The 25,820-nt window shown below is 39.1% G+C and overlaps 1 protein-coding gene across 1 annotated transcript; it reads left to right on the top strand.

Annotated features, from left to right (window-relative positions):
- The first annotated feature begins 135 nt into the window (after positions 1-135).
- LOC118803270 (putative tetratricopeptide repeat protein 41) lies at positions 136-25,600 on the top strand. Its single transcript, XM_036563842.1, has 18 exons — positions 136-291; positions 3,165-3,906; positions 4,821-4,921; positions 5,074-5,254; positions 6,215-6,432; positions 7,815-7,978; positions 8,754-9,222; positions 10,278-10,538; positions 11,745-11,916; positions 12,586-12,719; positions 16,398-16,475; positions 16,570-16,739; positions 17,228-17,402; positions 17,570-17,723; positions 20,691-20,843; positions 21,922-22,058; positions 24,048-24,171; positions 25,110-25,600. Exons 2-18 carry the CDS (start codon positions 3,197-3,199, stop codon positions 25,525-25,527), a joined length of 3,819 nt encoding a protein of 1,272 aa, XP_036419735.1. The 5' UTR covers positions 136-291; positions 3,165-3,196; the 3' UTR covers positions 25,528-25,600.
- Positions 25,601-25,820: the final 220 nt, after the last annotated feature.

Genomic DNA, 25,820 nt, shown 5'->3' with positions numbered 1-25,820 from the left:
TGGAGTCAGCTTTCGTGAATTTGCTCAGGGGTGGCGCTAATTAGAGCATCTGATCTGAGATCAGCTTCATGTTCTCGGCCTGGGCTGGGTTAGTCGTGCGTTTACATTAACAACCAGCGGTTGCCATGAGCCTCTTTGAGAATTTGCACAGGCTGAGTTATTATTATTACAGTAAGAGCTACACTTTGTTCCACAATCAGGAGATATATTTGGCAGAGAGCATGGATTATTTTCAGTGTCCGGACAAGACAGGAGTTTTCCAAGCTGACCTATTTATATGAAACGACTCTGGTAATTTTTATTCATTATGCAAGTTATTTACATGATTGGGATGTAACAGAGTACAAGTATTGGGGATGTGTATTTAGAATACACACACACATATATGGATATATATATATATTTACATACATACATACATATATATATATATATATATATATATATATATATATATATATATATTTATCGAAAATACCTTCTAAAGCCTGAGTACACTGATAAATCACTGTGACCAGCCAGTTATCTATTTTGAGGGATGACTGCACTGCACAGACTCCTCAGTTGTGGACATCCACGAGTGATAAGCTTAGCTTTGGTATTGTACTCGACTGGTGTATGTGATCCATGGCAGGTTACATACATGACATTAAATAAAAATCTGACACCTACTCACTTTATAGTCAAGTTTGCAAGAGTTTGTTATTGGGGTATGGTAAGTTCTTGGCTTATGTCATAAAAGGGCAGTGGGGTTATGGGAGCAGCAGTGGACTGAAGCAGGCAATAAGAGTCAAAATTGTATTCATTTGAATAATTACATTTTTAAGAAACATATTGTCAGAAGAATTACAACCCCATTTCTAAAAAGACTGGGATACTGCGCAAACGTCTAGCTAAAAACAGAATGCAATGATGTGCAAATCATTTAAACTCTACATGCAAGTGAGAATAAAACAAAGACAAATATGAAATGTTGAAACTGAGAAATGTTATAGTTTTTTGAAAAATGTATGCTTATTTTGAATTTGATGTCAGCAACAATTTTCAAAAAAGTTGGAACGGGGCAACGAAACACTAAAGTTGTGTAATGCTTAAAAAAACAACTAGTGGTTAATTGGCAACAGGTTAGTAAAATAATTGGGTATAAAAAGAGTCTTTGAGAAGTAAAGATGGGGAGGGGGGTTCACCACTATAGCATGGGCAAATAGTGAAGCAATTCAAGAATAATATTTCTTAACGTAAAATAAAAAGAATTTAGGGATTCTATCATCTATGGTACATATTATCATTAAAAGATTGAGAGAAACCAGACAAATCTCTGTGTGCAAGGGACAAGGCTGAAAATCAATATTGGCTAGCCATGATTTTTGGGCCCTCAAGCAGCACTGCATTAAAAACAGACATGATTCTCTACTGGAAATCACTGCATGGGCTCTGTGAACACAGTTCATCACTGCATCCACAAATGCAAGTTAAACTTCCACCATGCAAAGAAGAAACCATTTATAAATAGGGACCAGAAACACTGCCGCCTTCTGTGGGCCTGAGCTCCTTTAAGATGGACTGAGGTAAAGTGGCAAAGTGTCCTGTGGCCAAATGAATCAAAATTTAAAATTCTTTTTAGAAATCATGGACACTGTATCCTCCAGGCTGTAGAGCACTCAGCTTGTTATCAGCACACAGTTAAAAAGCCAGCATCTCTGATGGTAAGGGGGTGGATTAGTACACATGGCATGGGTAACTTGCACATCTGTGAAGGCACAATTAATGCTGAACAATATATTCAGGTTTTTGCAACATAAGCTGCCATCTGGACAACGTCTTTTTCAGCAAGATAATGCCAAATCACATTCTGCATGTGTTACAACAGCATAGCTGAACTGGTCTGCCTGCAGTCTAGACCTGACATCCATTATATAAAAATACAGCAAAGGCGGTGCCGAACTGCTGATCAGCTGAAATCCTATATCAGAATGGGAAAACATTTCACTTTCAAAACTAGAGCAGTCGGTCTCCTCAGTTCCCGAACGCTTACAGAGTGTTGTTAAAAGAAAAAGTAATGCAACACAGTGGTAAACATGGACCCACACACACATATACATAACAATATGGGACTAACTTCACTACCCACTTCTTGCAATTCCAAATTATGTCTGGAACACTGTATTTAAATTTAATAACTGCATTTTTTACTGTATTTAATTACTGTATTTAAATTTAATTACTGCATTTCACTGAAATGCCTCATTTGATATGACTGTAGATCTAAATACTTGCATTTTTGCACATTTTACTTCACTTTAACAATGTTAGCTGCTAGAATTACTGTATCAACCAAATACTGTATTCCATTGCTGTTCTGGTTGCTACCTCAGTGACTGCTATGCTCATATATGCTAAGCTATCTGCTAAGCTGTTAATATGTCATAGTATGTTACATTCTCCTAACACAGCTCCACATACTCTCAGTACTGTGTACTGCCTGCGTTCTGTTTTGTATTTATTGGAAGTCTTTCATATTTATTTATTGTACTGTATTGTCTGCACTGTGTATATTGTATTTTCTCGCACTTGTGTTTCTTTGTTGGTCCTGGAGGAATGTTGTTTCGTTTCACTGTGTACTTGTATAGAGCTGAAATGACAATAAAGCCTGACTCGACTTGACTTGACTTGACACGCCCCTGTTCCAACTTTTTTGAAATGTGCTGCTGGCATCAAATTCAAAATGGCCATATATTTTTAAAAAAAACATACATTTTTTAAGTTTCAACATTTGATATGTTGTCTTTGTACTATTTTCAAGTAAATATATGGTTTACATGATTTGCATAATATTGCATTCTGTTTTCATTTACATGTTTTCAGCTTTTTTGGAAACAAGGTTGCACATGGACAAAACTGCCAACCAGTAACAGCAAAGAACAGTGCGAATTAAATAAAAATTACCGTAGAGTTTTTCCCAGGTGCCTTATCAATATGTACTCTAAATGCATTCTAAATATATTCTAAATGTGTTCTGAATACATTATGTTTTGTGCATTGTAAAGAAATACATTACTGAATACATTTGCAACAGTGCATTCAGTATTCAGCCATCACTACTTTTTCCAAGTATTGTACCAAACCCCGTTTATTTATACATACTGTATCTTTTATCTCCACAGGGAGCCAAATGCATTAACCTGATTTCAAACTGATGCAAAGAGCAGATCTCCAAACTGATAAATACATGACGTCAGATTGTCACTCTGCCTCCCGCTTGGCATCTCCACTGCAGCCATACCTCTGTTATGTCCCTGGTGACCTCCAGCAGGAGCTGGCCTATCTGAAAGCACATGTTTTTCCTTATTTGGATTCACTTTGCCAGGCCAGAGGCACATGCTTCAGACCTGTAGATATCCAGCAGTCAAAAAATGATGATAATGAAGACAGGCAGAGAGGTCACAACCTCCATCCACACCAAGCGGGCTCCACTGTCTATCATCAGCAGTTAAAGATCAGCTTGGATCTAATCAACTCTTCCTCGTCCTTCCTCTGTCTGCTTGGGCAACACTATGGCTGTTTTCTCCCTGAGGGCGTGTCCTATTCATTGGGCCAACCAGAAGGAGAACTACCTCTGTTGTCTGGGTTGGAGCAGAATCTGCACGGAGCTGTCCGAGGGGGCTATCCTTGGGTTATGGAAGGAAAGCATCGGGCATGTAGCTCGGTTGAGCTGGAGATCACCCAGGCTGCGTTCATGGGCGGCCCCAAGCGCTGCTTCTTCTATTTTAAAGACTGCACTCCTGGAGGTGAAGGTGAAAGCCGGACGGCACGGTTTCAGATGGACCTCTCCAGTCATAGGGAGTATGAGAGGCAGCGATTGTGGGACCTGAAGAGTCGAATCATAAACACCTGCCTACCTGTCAGGTCTGAGTAAAAGAGAATTTAAGAAAAGTAACTCTGATTCAGAATCACAGCTGGCATTCTCACAGAGCCCAGTCAAAAGTTTGGACACCTCATTGAATATACGCTTAGTCTAGTCTTAAATGCTTGAAATTAGGTTTAAACGAATATATTGAAGTTTTTGTCTATGTGTGTGTGCGTTACCCTCAGGTCAAAGGTTACATTTAACTGCATTTATTAGTTAGGCATGATAGTGTTTTGTGTTTCAGTCGAGAAGTTCAGCTGGTATTGTTGTAATCAAGGGTTAAATTAGTAATTACCAGCTCAGTAGTCACATATAAGAGCACATAACCTTCAAAACTGTGGCGGAAACATAAGCCAAGGTCATTGATGCATAAATTATAGGAATAGTCAAATAAACTTTGCACATGTTCCCCCTTACCCCAAACATAGTCACTTGTTTGTGGTTTAAAGTTTGCTTCTTCTTTTATAAAAGCAGTGGAAGTCGATGTAAGTCAAATTGTTTTTCGGTGCCGTAGACTTCTATTCTATTAGCCTCTTAGTGGCAGTGGAAAACTGAAGAAGCAAACTTTGGACAACAAACATTTCTTGGCCAGTTGACTATGTTTAGGATAAGGAGAAAATTGTGCAAATTTAATTTCACAGTGAACTATTTCTTTAAGCCCATGTAAATACACTTTAAACACCATTATCACCTTGACGTCTGTTGCCGGGAGCCCCTTTCGGCTGGGGACTGAAAGCAATTGCTTGGTTTGTTTTCCGTCTAGCTTTGCCTGAGGCTACTGCATGTGTGCCCAAGCCACTTAATGGAATGCTACATCACTTGAAAATGCAAACAGTGCTAATAACTGAAGGGGACTGTTGGTGTAATGCAAATAAATAATGCTAACCTTCCTTATCAATCGTCTGTTGGACAGATTCTTTAGGAACTTGCAGGAACTTGAGGAGCTGGTGAGAAAAGACTGGGAAGGCATCATAGATCTTGTTCACCAAGTTCCAGCTCAGCGCTCCATCTCAGGTCTTCGGCCTTTTCCATCAACAACACATGACTCTGACACTCCTTAGCATGTCAGCAGATATTGAATTTATTTATTTATTTATTTTTACACTTGCGCTTGTTTGGACCGGACAGTGGTTTTGCATGGTATGTTTTAATTTCCTTTTCTGCAGGTTATCAGGTTTCAGTTGAGGTTTGGCATCATCGAAGCCATATTCAAGCACTCTGTCATGCGTTTGTACCCTCGACGCAAACCACAGAGGTTCTGAAATTACTGAACACATTTGTGTTTCCTGTAACTCAAAAGACAAAGTTTCAACCTCATTCAGATGATTCAGGGGTTCCGTTAATGAGGTGAGGTGATGTATCTAACATCTAAGCATCTAACTCTCATTTTATCAGCTCCACTTACCATATAGGTGCACTTTGTAGTTCTACTATTACAGACTGTAGTCCATCTGTTTCTCTGCATATTTTGTTAGCCCCCTTTTACCCTGTTCTTCAGTGGTCAGGACCCCCATGGACCCTCACAGAGCAGGTACTATTTGAGTGGTGGATCATTCTCAGCACTGCAGTAACACTGATGTGGTGGAGGTGTGTTAGTGTGTGTTATGCTGGTATGAGTGGATCAGACACAGCAGTGCTGCTGGAGTTTTTAAACACTGTGTCCACTCACTGTCCACTCTATTAGACACTCCTACCTTGTCAGTTCCCCTTGTAGGTGTAAAGTCAGAGACGATAGCTCATCTGCTGCTGCACAGTTTGTGTTGGTCATCCTCTAGTCCTTCATCAGTGGTCAGAGGACGCTGCCCACAGGACACTGTTGGCTGGATATTTTTGGTTGGTGGACGGTTCTCAGTCCAGCAGTGACACTGAGGTGTTTAAAAACTCCAGCAGCACTGCTGTGTGTGATCCACTCAGACCAGCGCAACACACACTAACACACCACCACAACGTCAGTGTTACTGCAGTGCTGAGAATGATCCACCACCCAAATAGTACCTGCTCTGTGAAAGGTCCATGGGGGTCCTGACCACTGAAGAACAGGGTAAAAGCGGGCTAACAAAGTATGCAGAGAAACAGATGGACTACAGTCTGTAACTGTAGAACTACAAAGTGCACCTATATAGTAAGTGGAGCTGATAAAATGGACAATGAGCGTAGAAACAAGGAGGTGGTCATAATGTTATGCCTTGTCAGTGTATTATGTCATGAGGTTTTGATATGACAGCGATATTTTCTTCTTCCTATTGTTTTGTAACTGTAACTTTGCCTGTCAGACATAAGACAAAAACAGTCTCTCCCTCTTTTCAGTAACACTGATAAAGGAGAACCAGAGAAGTCCATTCTGCTGCTCAGTGGAGAGAGGGGTTGTGGAAAGTCATCTCTGGCTGCTTGGTGGCTCCAGAACTTTAGGAAGAGAAAGCCCAGAGTTCCAGTTATCCCATACTTCTGTGGGACCAGCACACCCAGCAAGGACGTCAGGTCAATGCTAAGGCAGTGCACTGCTGAACTTCGAAAAGTCTTCTATGGTAAGTGGCCTAATGGCTAATATGCAGTAATTATTATTAGAATGCCTACAACGCATTAATTTTATTTATAGTGATGTGAAAAATTATTTTCCCCTTTTTCATTTGCTCTATTTCTGCATATTTGTCACACTAACTGCTGTCAGATCCTCATACAAAATATTAGGCAGCGAGAACATGAGGAAACACAAATTCATGGTTTTTGAATGATCATTTCATTTATTAAAGGAAAAAAGTTTTGCAATAAATATATCACTCTCATTAAAAAGTAATTGCCACCTGAACTTAATAACTTTGACCCACTCATTTTTTGAAGAATTGCTTTAATTCAGCCACTTCAGAGGGCTTTCAAACATGAGCTGCTCATTTAGGGTCCTGCCACAACCTTCAGTGGGGTTCAAGTCAGGGTTTTGCTTAGGCCTCTCCAAAACCTCAATTTTGCTTCAGCTCATTGTCATGCTGCATAACATAAATGCGCTTGAGCTTCAGATCACAGACGGCAGAATTCATGGTTCCGTCAATAATGGCAAGTTACCTAGATCTAAAGTAGCAGAGCGTCCCCACACCATCACACTACCACCACCATGTTTGACTGTTGGTTATGTTCTTATTGTGAAATGCTGTGTTAGATTTACAGCAGATGTAACAGGACCCCCTTTTTTTTCAAAAAACTTCCACTTTTGACACATCAGTCCACAGAACATTATTCCAAAAAGCTATGGGGTCATGTTTTTTGTCATATGCGAGATGAGCCTTTATGCTCCTCTTGGTTAGCAGCAGATTTTGCCTTGCAAATCTCCCATGGAGAGCATTTTGCCCAGCCTCTTTCTGATGGGTGAATCATTAACACTGACCTAATCTGAGGTGAGTGAGGCCTGCAGAATGTTCATCTGGCTTTTTTTTTGTGACTTCCTGGATACATCATTGCTGTGTTCTTGTTGGGCTTTTGGCAGGTAAGGCACTTCACTGTGGTTAGATCCACAGGCTTAGAAATGGCTTCATAACCCTTTCCAGACTGATAAATAACTTTTTTTTTTTTATTATTTTTTATCATGGCACAGTATTCTGCTTGTTGATACCTTTTAGCCCACTTAACACTGCTGGAAAAGTTCTATTTAACTGTTGTTTAGATTCAACAGGGCTGGCAGTTATCAAGCTTGGGTGTGTCTAGTTGAACTGATCACCATTGTCAACTAAAATTGGTTAATTGAATGATTAACTTGGGGGAGGGGGGTTACTTTTCACCCAGGACCATTTAGTATTGGATAACTTTTTTTCCTTCAGTATACAATAAATAAATAAATAAATAAATAAAGCATAAAAATGGACACTGACCATTCATTAAACACATAAAATCTGAAAGAAAATGTCTTCTAAATATGCAGGTGATCTGCCAGAGTGGGCAGATGGTTTGGAAGGGTGTGTTGAACCCAGGCCTCTGCTTGCAGAGGTACAGGCCTTCACTGCTGCAGCTCAACTGGGACCTTGTGTCCTCCTGTTGGATGGACTGGACCTTCTCATAGACACTCTGGGCCCGTCACTACAGGAGGTAGTATTTTCCTGTTCATTCTTCAAACTTCCTTTCATGCATCTTTATTTGTCCAACAATATTTGTTCTCATCTAACTAAGAAACTTCCATTCTGGTGTAAGAGGCTGAAAATGCTGTGTCATATATATGACAATTATTATTTCTTAATGCCACACAGCTGAATTATGAGTGTTAAATTTATATTTGCATTAAGCTGGTCTGCAGTGTACCCTATAGTACAGTAGAGCATTTACACTGCTTTGCAGTGTTCACTTTAGATCCTAAATTGACACTGGACTTCTGTATCTTGTGTCAAAGTTAAAAAAGGCATAGGTAGAAATGTATTAATCCCTGAATCTCAAAGTGAGAACTGCAAGATACTAATCCTCTACTATGGATTATTCAGTAATCACGTATATTGTCACTGTCAGAACAAAACTGTAAGTTTACAGGAGAATTTTAATAGAAGCTAATGGAGAAAATATTTATTCCAAGTAAATTTGGAGCATTTCGATTGGTCTATGTTTAATGAAATTTTTAAACAATGTAAAGGGCAGCTGGTGATTTTAAATATTGTTAAAAATGAAAAACAACAAAAATGGAGATACAAGGTTAGTGACAGTGACGATATGTAAGTAGCTACTGAGTAACTAGTATTATTAGTAACTAATACGTAACTGATATGGAATGTATGTAAGTACAAGATTAGGTCTGCTGAATTTGAGGGGTTAATGGAGAACGTCCTCATTTGCCATTGCTAATACAATTTTACACTTACACTTTTACATATTTTAGGTGAAGGAACTGAGATGGTTGCCAGTTGCTCTACCTTCTCTTTGTAAGCTGATAGTCACCACCACCACTACGGATCTCACTTACAAAAGCCTCTCCAGCAGGTCAGACGTCCAGGTCTTCATCTGGCCTGGTGTGTCTGACCCATGCATCCAACGTAGCGTATTGCACCGACACTTGGCTTTACCCAGTAAAGAGCTGCCCACCTCACTCCTGCAGAGAATCATGAGTAGGAAGCTGTGTCGCCTTCCGGTCTTCCTTGCTGTTCTCGGCAGTGAGCTGCGGACATGTGGGATGCAGAGGGACAAAGAGGAGGAGAATGAGCTGATAGAGGAGTACATGGAGGTGGATTCAGTATCAGAGTTGTGGGTGAAGGTCATTCGTCGCTGGGTTAAAGATTACAGTAGACCTGCTGAAGACTCTACATTAAGTTCCAAGAGGCCTGAAACAAACACTGTAGCACCCAGACCAGGTATGACTTAACTCTATTACTGTACAAAACTCATGTTTCTCAAAGAGATTGTTTCACACAGATGCTTTGCAGGTTAGACATTAAAGTGATAAGTCTGAGATCCCATTGTACAGATCTCACAGATACATCTTTTGACCAACACAGGTGCACTAATACTGAAGACTTGAGGCAATGGTGACTAGCAACGGCCACTGAGCAGTGATTGGAGGACTGAGAATTTAGACTGGTCGATTGGACTATCGCTGTACATTAACAAATGATGCGGTGATAGTCCTTTTGACTGGCCATATTTCAGTGACTGGCAGCATTGACAGAAAAGAAATCAAATTCATCATATTAAAAATCCAGCTTAGTGAATATTCTTTCCTCATTTGATTGGATAGGCCTGTGATTAATCTTAGTTGGACCCATGGCTATGCCTCTCCTCTTTACCCCAAAAATAGTTGACCAGCTCAGACCAGCTCAGTTTGGTGTATGAAGTTTGCTTCTTTAGGTTTGCACTGTTGCTTAAACAAGTAAAGGAAGCTTGTACACACTGAACAGCTAAAATAGTAGTAGCAGCCATCTTATAGCCCGAATTTGCTTTAAAAGGACTACATCATTTGATCCAGTTAGGCTTAATTAAGACAACAGCTTAATTGAAAATGCATTTATTTGTGAGACTGTAAGTCATGGTGCCAAAAAAATGGTGTCTCCAGAACATTTTCCCTGGGGTGGCAAAGTGCTGGTATAGTTTCACAATATGAAAGTGTGAGTGGGGAAAGGGGGTGTGTTGCAGCGTAGGAGAGGTTGGGCAGTTGTTGTGCCAATAGCCAAGCTGCTCTCCCCCTAAAGGCAAATGTGAAAGTGAAAGTGTAAAGGGGGTCGGCAAGTGGGAAGAAGGGGGATGTGGAGGCGAGAATTTGCCGAGAGGCCACTGGGGGCCAGTGATTGGAAGAAAGGCTGTGACCCCTCCGGCCCACCTTGAGGGCACCATTTTTGTAAAACTGACTCAACCTCATAAGGTACACTGTTGAAAACTGACCTCTGCTGTCCTACTGCTCTGGTAACTGCAGTTTCCTCTTCTCCTGCTCTGGAGCTGAGAGGCTGGGTATGGGACATGCTTTGCCTGATCCACGTCTCTCGATCTGGGCTAACTGAGGATGAGGTACTGGCTCTGTTGGAGGATTTGGGTCACTGTGGTCCTCTGAGGATCCAGACTTTGGAGTGGGCACGATTACGCTCTGCTTTTGGACCATGGGTCCAGGAGAAACCAAATGGCCTCCTGTGTTTCAGCCATCAGTCCATTAGCCAGACCATGGAGCTGCTGTTGCTGGGTAAGTGGCAGTCCACTGTGTATCATGATGCATCAATGCATTTAAACCCACAGTGAAAATATTAGAATTAGAAAAGTATGTGCTCTACTATCCACTTATACTGTTTTGTGTCTGTGCTGTTATCCGGTGTCCACCAGAGGAGGATAGGTTCCCCTTTTGAGTCTGGTTCCTCTCAAGGTTTCTTCCTCCTGTTGAGGGAGTTTTTCCTTGCCACTGTCGCCAAGGCTTGCTCACTGGGGGTGTGGACCCGGATTCTTTGTAAAGCTGCTTTGTGACAACATCTGTTGTAAAAGGCGCTATATAAATAAATTTGACTTGACTTGACTCTATTTTTGGCCAAAATCAAATTCCCAGACTATTATCAAACATTAAAAAAACAAGAAAAAAGCCACATTCGCATGTTCAATCTATTCTGAATTCAACCAAAAATAAATCTAATTCATTCAAGTAGGTGACTTTGAGATGTCATGATTCATTCAGTCATTTCTTAAGGAATTTTAATGGAATCCTTTTAAGGTCAAATAGCATCACAGATAGAAAATTGGCTTAGAAATACAGTACTGTGCCAAATCAAAGACCTTTTCATTTATTTAATTTCCAGTCAAAAAAGCCATAAGTAAGAAAATAAGTAAAAAAACAAGTTCAAGAATGATTTAAAACTACAGTGAAAATGGGACTCCTAACAAGTATTCAAGACCTGGTAGACACCAAAGCTGTCTCCACCAGATAAACACATCATATTTTTCATCTTTGAGAGAAAATCAAGCTGCTTCAGATCTGAAAACATCCACAGGTGTTTCTGTCCATCCTTCCACTGTGAGAAGACAACCCAGAGCTATGGGTCTGAAGGGATGTGTAGCTGTTAAGAAGCCTCACTGAGAAAAGGAAACAAACCAAAAGCAAAGAGTGGGCGCATAAAATACTGAAACATGTGATAATTTATATATTTGTTGGGGCTTCTGTTAAATATATGTTTTCTGCTTTTTTCCTGACACAAATGAGTAACTTATACTTAATAACCGTTATAACTGACATTATAACTGTTAAATAAATAAATGGTGGTTTCTGACTTTTGCGAGTGCTATATGTTTATGAACACTGTAACATCAGTGTTCAGCTAATGATTTAGTTTGTATTGATATGACACTTTTCCCTCAAATATCACTTTATGGAGTGGTATTTTCTGCATTACTCTCTGATCCTCAGGTGTTGTGGACCAGCAGAACAGTCGGAGCTACTTGCATCGTATCCTAGCTGAGTTCTTTCAAAGGCCCAGCAAGGAACTTGGTGGCTGGTTGAGGAAGCTGGAGGAGCTGCCCTGGCACCTGGAACAAACTGGCTCCTTCGGGGAGCTACATAGTGTCCTCACCCACCCAGAGTAAGTTACACTGTTAGAAATAAAGGTTCCGTGCTGGTACATTTTTGGTCATCAAGGTATAAACAATGTAAATGTTCCCTCAAAGGTACAACAGTGGTTTTAAGGTCCAGTTGTGCACCTTAAATATGTTTTTACTCGTGGAAAAATATGTGTTTGTACTTTTAATAACCTGATGTTTTAACACAGAACAATAAAATAAAAGCCTGGAGACGAGACGGGGTGTGTGGAGTCAATACAGCTTAGAAAATATAATTTCAGTGCATTATGGCACAATTGTGTGCCCTGACTAAAGGTACTGAGATGTAGCCTTGAGGGTCCCACCCCAGTGACAAGAGGGGTAACTTTGTAGTGAAGAGAAAAACTTTTAATGTAAGCTAATGTAACAAGATTTCATGCTGAGTATTTCTTGACCGTTTCTATTGGTCTGTTTGTTGTAAAATTTAGACAAAGCTGGCATTTTCACATTATGTAAAAAAAACAAAAATGTTTTTTTTTCAAACAGCCATGATAAATAAGACACAGTGGACAGAGAGTGAGCTTTAAACACTGTATTACCACTGTCACACAATAGGTGAACAAATAAGGGCAGATAAGCCTGAGTTACTATACACCAGACTGCACTGATGTTAATCAGTGTAGTTAGATAACGTATCTGCTCATTTTCCATAGAGCCCTGGGTTTCCTGTCGAGCAGTGTGAGGCAGTACCCACAGCTAAGGCTCGATCTTATTCGCTATTGGACGCTGTTGAGCCGGAGAGGATATGACCCCATCTCTTCACTACAGACACTGCTTGAGCTGAACGGTAACAGAGTCACATGCTGTGGTTCACTGAGAACATCATGTATGTCACATAAGCTCGTTGACTTGGAGTGCTTTCAGCGTGTGATATAAACGAGTGAAAAATCTATACAATTTTCTGGGATCATTTTATTTTAAGAAACACATATTGGGAGTTTTTTAGTGTCTTGTTCTTTGTTTACTAAACCCTGAATTAGACTCTTCAGAATGGTTTATTCACTCTGCTTTAAACTTTGTTTATTATGACCTGTATTAATACCTAAAGGAGGTCTTTTGCAGTGCATTATTAGCTGTAACAATGCACAAAAAACACTTTATATGTATATAATACACTTAAATATATAACACACATATATATAATACACTTTTAAGACATGAATCTCTGTAACATAATGCTTATTTGTACAGCTGTAATTTTTTTTTTTTGTACAAATGTTCAAATCATTCTGTAATATTGTCCACTTAATAGTTATTATATGTCTACTCAGACCTGCATATGTATAGATATTCATATGTGCAAATGTACAGATATTCACACATCTCTTTGGCTCTTTATTGTTATTTCTTACATTATTCTATTTTTATTGTGTTTGTCTCTTTTTTGTTATTTTTTTATATTTTTTTGTAATTTTTGTTAATAGCCTGTGTGCAGGGTTTGGATAGTTACTGAAAAAGTTGTAGTCAGCTAATTTGTAGCTACATTCCCAAAATGTATAGCTAGCTACAATTTAGCTACTTTTCCAGAGTTAAGTAGTGGCTACTTTTTAGCTACTTTTTGAAAAGTAGTGGCTACTTTTTAGCTACTTTTTGAAAAGTAGTGGCTACTTTTTAGCTACTTTCAAAGCACGATTCTCAGAATTTTTGTGAATCTCCCTCTGACACACCAAACAAGCCCAACTGACAGTGTAAACAAGACACTGCGTTTAGTCATGTGTCAGAAAGAAACATACAATTCAAAAGCTGCAAATATACAAAAAGATCACCAAAAAATAAGTTCAAGAGTACAATCAAACTTACACAACCAAAGACGTGATATCCAACAAAAATTAGAACTAAAGGGAAAGACAATCATTCCAGGTTTTTCCTTACAAAAATCAACAAAAATAACCATAAACAAACCAAACCACTTTGTGCAAAGCACTGTCAACTGTTAAAATAAAACTGCTCTAATTTAAACATTTCAGCAAGATAGACAAGACATTCGGAGTCCTTTGTTAAACTTTGGTATCACTTAAGCCTCAAAATTCTCATCAGTGACTCTGGTTCTGTTTGGGGTGAGAATCAGGCCTGAATAATCTCTCCACTGTTGCTGTTGCGGCTCCACAGCAGAACTAGATTTTTGGGGAAAATAACATAATCCTCCTTTACTGTAAAATCATTATAACACACAGCTCTAACACGGGTTTCACAATAAATAGTCTTAAACACTGCAGTTACAGCTGAGCAAAGTAAGTCTGAGTTTTTGTTTATTTCATTTTTAGCCAGTACTAGGACAACAGCACATACTGGGACACATTTACAGCCAAGAAAGTAAAATGGACATAAAATGTTGTGGCTCCCAAGGTGGTTTCATTTTTGTTGAAAGAACAAAATGGCTCTTCTGAACATTTCCGTTGCAACCCCTGAGTTAAGCCTGCTAGTGAGGGGTGATCAGCAGCTGCCCGTTTGCTCGAACTGTCCGCGGCCCAGTCAGGATTATAGAGTCACCACCAGCCCAGTTAATGACCGCATTCTATGGTTCATATTTTACGCAGACTGGCTGAAGTCTGTAACGAAATTGTAGCGAAAATTATCACTACAGCTACACAAAAATTTGTAGGCGTTACAACTATTAGCCTCATTTCATAAAACTGTAGCGGCTACAGCTATTAGCTACAAAAAAATGTAGTTAACTACAACAAGTAGCGCACTACTTAGCTACTCCCCCATCCCTGCCTGTGTGTCTATTCAGTATGTTACGTCATACATGTGTGACTTACCAAGACAAATTCCCTGTGTGTCTAACATACTTGGTGAAATAAGGTGATTCTGATGCTGAAAAACATTATTCTGATAATTGGCAGCATTTTATTCCAAATTAAAAATTGAATTTTTTTGCTTTGTTTGAGTTTTTACTGGAGAGGTAATATTGCATCAAAACCTGAAACGTAAAACATATGTTCCATTTTCTAAAGTGCAGTTTTAGCCTTTGAACACCTGTACGGAACACATACTGACATATTGCTGAAGAAAATAGTTTTGGCAACCAAAATAGGTATTGAAGATGTAATGAAAACTGACTGACTAAAACTTTTGTAGCCTCTAATTAGCGCTAACGAAAACTCTGCTGCAGAATATGAAACACATCATGAAGTATCACTGACATAATCAGGTCTTATTAGCTCTAATGTAATAAAGTCACACAGTATCTATAAACTGTAGGAATGAAATGCTGCCAATTCTACACTAACTGGATGTGAATTTAGACGACAGGTCTGCGCAATAATTTTATAATAAAGTCTTAACAAAGTGTTCATTATGCATCACTACAGCTAATAAAGCAATTATTAGTGATTTTTACATAGTTTCACATAATCCTTTAGAAGGGTCTAATTTGGGCTTTACTGAACAAAGAACAAGACCTTAATAAACCCCAGATATGTGTTCTTTGTGTTCCGATTTCCCCCTTACCCAAAATGACTATGATCAGCAAAGACACGTTTGGTGTCTGAAGGTTGCATTTTAAGTTTTGCGCTGGAATTGCCAGGCTAACATTGACATTGAGTGAACAGCTTTACCACAAATCTCATGCAGTTTCTGACACTGTATGACATACTGTGGTATATAAACATTGACAAAATTCAGGCTTCAAGACAAACTACTACTGGTTTTTGCTATCCAGTCTTTTTTGGTGTACATAAGCTTGTTTACTTGTTTCTTGTGACACGTTAGGCCCAATCCCATTTCACCCCTCGCCCCTACCACTTAGCCCTTAGCCCTCTGTTTTGCGCGTTCATGTCTGGGGGTAGGGTGTCCCAATTTTTGTAGATAGAGGTGTAGGGCGAGGTGTTAGGGCTACATGGCCCTCCAAACGGAGGTTTTTCAGAGTCACACTCCAAACGGAGTGTTATGAGAAAAAAAGAAGAACTGGCAAGATGGCTGCGTGAGCAACCAAAGAAACCCACAAATGTGAGAATTTTCTCCGTTACAAAAAATACGATAACCATTGTATTATCTTAGTTTAATGGCGCTTCAATGTATTATGGTTCTTCATAACAGGCATAAAAAATCGCTAATAGCATGCTAATGTCTTGGTAGCTAGCGAGCTAACTTTCCCATTCCACCTTAAATAGTCCAGCAATATTGATGCCTGAAGTGCCAGAATGTAACTGCTGCATCATTTAAGGTGGAACAGGGAAATTCGAACAAGAAGCTGGTGAATATCTGACTTCAGCTTCATATCACCAAAGAATTAGCAATAATAAATAATTGTTGTATTCCCCCTCTTTGAAGGCATATGATGCGGTAAATGTAACTAAAGCCCATCAGTGAGGAGCTGAACTTTTCCCTTCTCTCCTATCACTGAACTACTCATTTGTTAATGTGTTATTATTATTCATTGATAGCCATGCATTGTTTGGTCAGCTATCAATTCAAACTCATCTGGTAGACTGTTTTACTTTGCTGGTCTCTCTGGATTCAGCAGGATTGTCTTTTGATGTTCCAGTTTCACCCATGAGGGAAGAGGAAACGTTCATTACTGAGGCGCAGACCCATACAGGTAACATTACAGCTAAGGAAGAGTATAACAGACAAACAGATCATGTTATCGGTGATTTATTGCTGATGAAACATTCCTCGTTGTTTGGTCTCAGGTTGGGGACTGCCAGATATTGGCGTTGTGGGAGAGTTGGCTCTCTTCTTCTTTGATTTTCTGCTCGGTTTGGGCAAAAATAAAGAAGCAGAAAACATACTGTTACAGACAGCTCTTCAACAGGTGAGCCTGCCGAACAGAAGCGTAAGACGGGGAAAGGTGGCCCGCAGGGTAAGATGCTCCCCAACCGAATTAAGAGGCCAAATCTATCCCTAAAGAGCCCATAAGCTATATTTTTTTTGCATTTTATTTATTTATGAGGTCCACTTGTCCTCTTGACCTCTCTTTATCTCTTAGAATTAAACAAGGATATTTTGTTACTGTGCCTCTAAGACATATATGTAAATTATCTCTGTTCTGATTGGCTGTCCTGTATATTAGCACTAGGGGCTGAAACACTCCTTATAACTTCAGCATGAATGGGCGGGACTAAACTGCTGTAGGTTGACTAGTTAGATTTACGTGTTAATGTGTTTGTTTTTATGGCATGACAAAAGTAATGAATTCAAAATATTCAATTTGGTTTTGAGAGGAAAAAACTTTCCTTGCCCAAAGCGCAAATATAAGGATCCAAACAGCACAAGTCCAACACCGGCCACTTTTTATGAGTCCTCATAGATGTTCTTTTCCCATCTCTTCCTCTTATTTTTTCGCTCCAGGCGGATGGAGACAGTGGGAGATTACTGCTTGAAGTGCAGCACATGCTGGCTAAGTTCTATGTCCACACGCAGCAGCTTGAGGAGGCAGAGATGTATTGCAACAAAGGCCTTGAGACAGCAAACTACCTTACAGTTTCCAGTTCTGTCAGAGAGGAGGACATCAGGATGATAAAAGGTAGCAGATCAGGCTCTGCATAAGAACAGTCAACCATGCATGTACAGAGGATGTGATATGACGATGGCTATCCAGTCTTTGTGCCTTTAATGCTCAGTCTTTATGTGTAGACTTTGTGGAAGTGTAAAATGAGCGGCTTCTGTGTTTAAATGTTTGTTCTCTTCCAGGCCAGTTGCTGTGTTTTCAGTGTCAGCTGGAGCTGGAGAGAGGAGGCCGTTTGTATTCAGTTCCAGGAATTTTAAAGGAAATCGGTAACACTGACCTTATGTCCGTCCATCCGTGTGCTGGAGCAACTGTTACTTTATTGCAGGGCCTTCACAAGTGAGTGGCAATACACAGAAGTAGGTAGAGCCTGCATATTAGACGTGCACAATATTGCAAAAATGTAATATTGCAATACTTCAAAACATTTTCATGACACACACAGGGGCAATTTAATGCCCAGGGGCTCTGAGTAATTCAGGGCCTCTGTTTGGTTGTTTTTTTTTCCCCGTACCTAGATTGATAACAGGCCTATCCAATCAAACGTGGAAAGAATATTTATTTCATTTTTTTTATAATAAAGTGCTGTCACTTTATTATAACCAATCAAAATATTAGTGAAAGTAAAAATTCGCCCAAAATGCAAATACTTTGGTAAAGTGCAGATACACAAAAAAACTACTTAAGTACAGTAATGAATTACGTTTACTTCGTTACTGTCCACCACTGGATCTCCACCAAGCTCTGCCTTCTTTTCTCAGCCCTCCAATCACTGCACAGCAACTGTTGCTATCTGCCATCGCCTCAAGCTCAGTTGGTTATCAGCGGTTGTGCTTGTTATGCTTTGAAGCTCCAGCTTTTGTCAAATGATGTAACTGAGGACACTGAGAATGCTGTTTTTTACCGTCATCATCAGTGTTCTGCAAATTTGGTATTTACAATGCTTTTTGACTATAAAGGTGTCACGCTTCCGGGTTCTCCTCCCTTGCCTAGCACGCTCCAGGACTCCATTTCCCATAGTTCCAGTCCCGATGATGTCATCCATTCCTCCAATCACATGCAACTGCCTCGTTCTCAGTCACCCGAATTCTAATTCGATTCACCTGTGTGTATTTGTCTCAGAGCTTAAATAGTCCTTGGTTTGTTCTCCTCTTTGTCCATTTCACTGGACTATCGAGCGATCTTTCTCTGACTTCTTGACTTGTGTTTTGAACCCTTTGACTGTTTTTGGATTTTGCTCTTTTGTATTTGCCCTTCTGCTCTGATTGCCTGTATGTTTTTGTCTATTCCGGTTTTTGACTCTTGCTTGGTTTCTGGATTTCGATTTTGGATTTTCCCTGAGACTGTGTTTCATTCTGACACCTCTCTCATTAAACAGATTTTCATTTTAAGATCTGTGAGCGTCTTCTTGCGCTTGTGCAGCATTACAAAAGGCTGGAAACATGCTATTTTATAAAAATGTCAAAAAAAAAAATGTTAATGTTGCTTCCGTGCATCAAAGGTAGAACAAGAATGGACCAATAACATTTTTCATGCCCACTGTGGCAGAATGTTTTACACACAATCATTAGGTTTAGGTTTTTAAGTTTGCTTTTCCTCGTCTTTTGCACACCTCATGTGTCTGATTTTATCTCATGTCATCTTCTTTGGATCTGCACGTTTGGAAATTTCTGTTCAAGTTGGCCCACTTTTTCACAGGCCTACCCAATAATTTATTTCTGCCTACGCCACTGAATCAGACGATAGACTACAGCTTGTCATAGACCTCACCTGTTTTGGTGAAAATGTCAAACCTTAGCTGACTATGGCTTTTAGTGGTATGGTCATGGGTTTAAGTTGGATGAGGCTGAAACTGGCATCCTTTTTGACAGCTTCTTATTCAAATTTTCCGTTCCACCTTAAATGTTGCAGCAGTTGCAGACATCAGACAAAAAAGAACTTGGCTGATAAGAAGGTAAATTCAGCTTTGTTTAGGTTTGTGCAGTAATGGAAAGATGATAAATTGCAGTGCTAGTTGGTGGCAGTGTGTGCACTTTCATTAAAAACAAAGATTTTGAGTTTTTGGGTGCTGCGTTCTCCTACATCAATAAGGCCCACGACCCCCTTTAGCTCCAGGGCCCACAAGCAGGTTAAAGTGCCCCTGGATACACAATATGCTTCATTTTATTCTTTTTTTTGATACGTTTGAATAAAATAATTCAGATAAAAATGACCCAGTATTGCCACAGTAAAAAATTCCTATAAAAAACTGTGAATACAGTGATTTTTGTTCAGCGTTTCACATACTGCACTTTAGTAAATCATGTTCTCCAGCCCTACTACATATAATGACACTGTTATAGTACATTCAAACAATGATATACAGTATTACAAATCTTTATGAGGTCCATCAAAGTGCATTTCGCTGTTGTCGGAAGAAAACCTCGTATCTCCAAAATGGTAACTTTACAGGAAAATAAAAAAAACCTACTTCACTTTTAATGTAAGTCAATGGAACCAGATATTTTTCCAAGTCATTTTGGGCTGTTTCCTTTGGTCCATTCATCATGAAATTTACATACAATGTAAAGGACAACAGGTATTTTTAAATTATGTCTGAAATTTATGTCTTAAATTATGAACTGAAAAATGACAAAAATGGAGATATGAGGTTTTCTTCCGACAGCAGTGATTTATTACTCTATATGTACTTTTCTTCTGTGCTTTAAAATAATCATGATGGTGTGATACCACTGTTTCTTTTCTGGTACCAATACCGACATTTGTCACTTAACAGTTACTAAGCTAAGTCAGCTTTACTTCACTTAAGATCATCATCTAAAAATAGGCTATCATACTGAAACCACTCAAACACTCTATGAACCCTACAGGCAGAAAAACAGCCAACATCACATCACGTTGTGTAAGTGAGCGCTATTCCAGGCTAGATTTATTACTGGATTTATTCTTTTTTTCCTTCTGATATCCCATCTAGCCTTTTCTGCTGATATCAGCCCAATAACGATAATTAATATCTACACAAGTGTAACATTATCTACACTTTATGTACTGTTGTATGAAAGTTGTATTTTGTTGCTTTTGTAAGAAAACCTTGTATCTCCTAAGCAGTAGCTTCTTTTCTGTTATTTTCCCCACATTGCTACTGGTCCACTTATTTGGAAGTGTTCACAAAATCATGGTTACCATTTTCAAATGGTGTAAACAACTATTATTACTTTAAAATGAAATTAATTGTATTTATTAATTCTATTCTTATGACACCATTTATAACAAACTAGTAATTCATTAAATGCTGTGTATGTTCAGACGGGGTGTTGGTGAGCTGAGTGCTGCTGAGAGCTGTCTGCAGGCTGCTTTGGCCAGTAGGAGGCGCTGGTATGGCAGTGACCATCCCCTGGTTGCAGCGGTGGAGGAGCAGCTGGCCGACATTTGGACCGACAGCATCCACACTGACAAAGAGTGAGGGATGAGTTTGTTTACATCTAGCAGATTATACAGGTGTTTCTGAGTCCGGCTAACAGCTCATGAAGGACGGATGGATTAAAGGAAAAACAGTTTGTCTGTTCAATCAAAACACGTTGTAACAAGCAATTTAACTGTCAAAATCATTGAATCATCTTTGAATTTTTCGCTGTTACTTTTCAGGTATGTAAATAAAAATATATACAAAAGTTAAAACATCTACTTGCTAATGCTTTGGGTCTATTTTGCTAGAGACTTCACAAAAATGTCTTCCTTAATATACAAAGGTTTTGTCTAAATAATAGTTTGACTTGCATAAAGGGGAATTCCATCAAGTTTTCAAAATTTCAGCATACTTAAAAGTTATGACATGAAACGATCATGGTCTGATGCCTGAGACATTGTTTTATTGCAGTTTTGGCCTAAAACATATTTTAAAAAATATATTCATGATAGCGAGATTGACATTGCACGGCAATATAGTCCACCCACCCAGCGCAGTTTTTGAAAAGTAAATAAAATGGCTATTTTGCATTGTAGACATCACAATCCCTGGTTACTATCAGCACCACTGTAAAGACAATTTGAGCTGTCAAGTTTCCTGTGAACAGTGGGCTTCATATCAAACCATTTCAACCATTAAATTATGCAAAAATGTAAAAAGAATTGGTGAATTAATCTTTAAAAGCACCTACAGAAACCAAAGGTGGTTTAAACAGCTGGAAGGTTTGAGTGCTGATGAGAGCCGACATCACAACAAGGGGATGAAATGTGGGTGTGGCACTGTGCTTATGTAATACTGTCACAAATGTTGTCACAAATATTTGTATGCATATCATTTCCTCAGAATAAAACTGCTTAGTAAATCTGCTTATTAAAACATTTTGAAAAGCTAGGTGTCCCAAAACTACAGTCTACATGCCTCCGGATAGATGCATATTTGTGGAAGCAAACTTTGAACCTGCAAGGTTTCAGGAATACTGTTCCTATCAACTTCTACTTCTACTTTATCACACTGCAGTGCAGCTGTTTGTAGAGTGCTGAGTGAGGTGACCTTTCCTGCTCTCTCCCGTAGCTGGACTCAGAGGAGGGCTGCCGAACTGTATCGTCATGTCATCCATGTAAGACAGGCAGTGACTCAGCGCTGGGGGATGACCTTCTTCCTGTCCAAGCCCACCCTGCAGGACCTCACTAACACTCTACTCAAACTTGGTAAGTGAAAAAGGGGCCCAGTTTCAGTGCAGTGGTCTCATTTTAAACTAGACTGAATTGTTGGACATTGGAATGTCAGTATTCCTGGATTAGGCCTCTCCAGCTTATTAGGGGTAAAGCAGCTAAAGTTTGAAGCAAGACCTTCACTCTTTCTGTATGAAACATACTTTATTTGTTTGGTTATATTGTAAGGTGTTGTGATTGTGATACACCTTGCAATATACAGTATTAAAGGGCTCATATTATTGGAAGCTGAATTTCCTCAGTTTTTTTAATAGAAGAGTTTGATGTGGTATGTAAACAGTTTCAGAACATACTCTTCATTCCTCAATCCATATCAGGAAAATGAGCTGCAAAAACAGCCTGTTTTGAGTTCACTGTTTTTGTGATGTCACACAAACATCACATTTGGAAATATCCACCTTTTTGGCCTACAGCAGTTTAGCCCCTCCCATTTACACTGAAGGCATAAGGTGTGTTTCAACCCAGACCGCTTTTCAAGCGAGACCCAATACAGAGCTTATTAATGTATATGAGTCTTAAAGGCACAGAAATGAAAATATCCTGTTTAATTCTAAAGATTTATGGAGAATGGTCGTGTTAGAATGATCTCTAAAGGTATTTGATACATGAAACCACATCCACAGGAGACGTGGACCTCAGAAGGAAAAATAATATACAATAATAATTTAGGACATGGGCCCTTTAAATGATCTAAACTAGACTTGAGTATGTGGGTTACAGTGACATAGTGTTGTCTTTAAATCTATACGAATGTACAAAAGTACATCACATACCTAAAAATTAATACAGGCCAATATTTAACCACATCAGATTAATCTTTAACCAGTTCTTTTTTAAAGGGCTGGCATTTTATTTTGTTGCCTTGAGATCCACTCATAACTTTGTAAAGTTTAATTTCCAAAGTTATAATTCATTTTTAAGTATTTTTTTCAACCTCTCTTTATATCTTAGAATTAAACTGGCTGTTTTTTATTTCTGTGCCTTTGAGCTGAATATGTAAATAATCTCTGTTCTGATTGGCTGTCCTGTATTGTGCCTATTCAAAAAGCAGTGCGGGGCTGAAACATTCAGTGTGAATGGGTGGAGCTAATCTGCTGTAGGCTGAATAGGCAGATTTATGTGAATCTGACGGTTTGCATGACATCAAAATAGGCTGTTTTTGCAGTTTGGTTTCTATATATGAACTGTATGGACTGGACAGTGAATGGTATGTTTAAAAACTGTGATTTGATGCTAGTAATGATTAAGGTTTTTACGCAGTGCTAATTAGTGCTTAGGCTTTAGTTTGCTTCTAGCTACATTAGCCTCATACACTGTTAGAAATAAAGGTTCTGTGCACGTACATTTTTTGTTCATCAAGGTACAAACACTGTAAATGTTCCCTCAAAGGTGCCACAATGGTTTAAAGGTCTAATTGTGTACCTTAAATAAGTTTTTCCAGGTGAAAAGTTCATATTTGCACCTTTTCATAACCAAATGTTTTAAAACAGAACAATAAAATAAAAAGTCTGGAGACGAGACGGGGTGTGTGGAGTCAGTACATCTTAGAAAATATAATTTCAATGGATTATGGTACAGTTATGTTCCCTGACTAAAGGTACTGAGATGTACCCTTGAGGGCCCCACCCCAGTGAAAGTTTACTACCTTTATTTCTGAGACGATAGGTCCAAAAGTAAAGAGCCAAACTTCATAACAAACATGTCTTGGGTTCATGGATTACTTGGATGCCTTGATTCATCCCAACGTCCTCAGAAACATTTATGGAACTCTGGTCAAGATGTTCAGTAAAAACCACTGCGATTGACTGCAATTTGCAGGTCATAGATTTCTATTATATAACTGCAAATGCCAATATTGCAATAAAAATTAACAAACAATATATTGTGCAGCCCTTCAATGCACCATATTAGAGTCAAGAACGTTTCACCCAGTGCTCTGTTTTATTGACCTTGTTTGTCCTCCAGGTAAAGTGTTAATGCAGAGCACCTGTAAGGCGGAGAAAAGGGAGGCTCTGAGTTTACTGCAAAGAGCTGCTGACCTCAGTCATCTCCTGAACCCTGGAGACCCGCTCCCCAAACACTTACAACAGTAAACTTTTTCATTGTGTGCATCGCAACGTTGTTATAATGGCACTGATATTCAGATGCAGTGTCTTTAAAGGGCCCATATCATTATTTTTTCATTGATTTTATTTTATCTATCTATCTATCTATCTATCTATCTATCTATCTATCTATCTATCTATCTATCTATCGTCTTTGTCCCTTAAAAATTAACTGTGTTTTGTTACTGTGTCTTTAAGACTGACATATGTAAATTGTCTCTGTTCTGATTGGCTGTCCTGCATTGTGCCTAATTCAAAAAGTGGTCCAGGCTAAAACACTCTTTGTAACTTTTATGTGAATGGACGGAGCTAAGTTTGTGCTATCGGCTACACAATCAAATATGCTGGCTTTTGTGACATCACAAAAACAATGAACTCAAAGCTGTTTTTGCAGCTTAGTTTCCATCTATGGACTGTATGGACCAGTGAGTGAACAGTAGTTTTGACACTTTAACAGTTTTTTACATACTTTTATTAACAAAGGTAGACAGAATGGTTCTCCGTGATAAGGGCTCTTTAACGGAATAGTTTGGCAAAAAAAATCTATGAATATACATGAGTCGATCAGCAAAGACACGTTTGGTGTCAGATGGAGAAAAGCATAGACAATGTTATGTTTCAAAATGGATGCTACTACTGTTTAGCTACATGATGTATGATAGTCCATTTTTATAAACAAGTTAAAGCCATACAGTGTCAGAATCCACATAAGCAAGTGTATTTGAGATTACTCAACAGCTCAACATGATTTGAGGCCAGGGTGTGATGATTTATGCATGCAGTTTTCACAAGAGTAATCATAGGGTTTAGCTTGTTAGCTACATTAGCCTTGTAGCCCCAGGAATAAAGCTAAAGAAGCAAACTTGGTTTTCATTTCCCACCAAACAATCTCTTTAATGGCATTTCTTATCTTTTCCCTCAGTGCTATAAGGACAGATATTGCAGGAGATAAGAAGCCTCTGCTCACAGCAGCTCCCGGATCAACTGCTAGTTCAACAGGTGGACAATTCACTGAATTTCCCACACTCCATCAGCTACCCCGAGACTCGAGCAGGTCCGCACTGGTCTCTAGACTCCCGGGGAGTGCACCAGCACCTCAGAAGCCAAAGTTGAACCTGGACAAAACACTAACGAGGCCTTGGTCAGCCTTCCAGACCAGTGTGTTTGGGCCTCAGAGTGATATCAGGAGTCTGGTGCCCAGAGCTGGTTTGTGTGGGTTGAGGAAGGCCTCGTCTCCGGAGAGCTCTGCAAGAAGGCCTCTGCCTATCCGCTGCCATGTCCAGGAAGAAGCCGTAAAGGCCCTTAATAGACAGATGGGGACACCTATTCACAAGAAATAAGCACATTAAAGCTGGAACTGCTTGCTTTCCATACAGTATCTACTCCTTGTTTATTCACATGCTTTAAATTCAGGTCATAACACACTTCAAGATCACTTATGATGCAAAGCAAATTGGTATTTGAACTATATCAGTACATTTGAATGAATGGTGAGCCTAATTATTATAGCACATTTTAAAGTACTGAGATAATAATCTATTAACATGATTTTTTAATAAAGAATGTAAAATATCTCTTACAGATGTCTTTTACAGATTTTGTATAAGCGGTTTTGTATGCAAAAGCAATTTGT

Source organism: Colossoma macropomum, unplaced genomic scaffold, assembly GCF_904425465.1.
Source record: "Colossoma macropomum unplaced genomic scaffold, Colossoma_macropomum, whole genome shotgun sequence".
Classification (NCBI taxonomy): Eukaryota; Metazoa; Chordata; class Actinopteri; order Characiformes; family Serrasalmidae; genus Colossoma; species Colossoma macropomum.
This window is presented reverse-complemented; position numbering and strand designations above follow the sequence as displayed.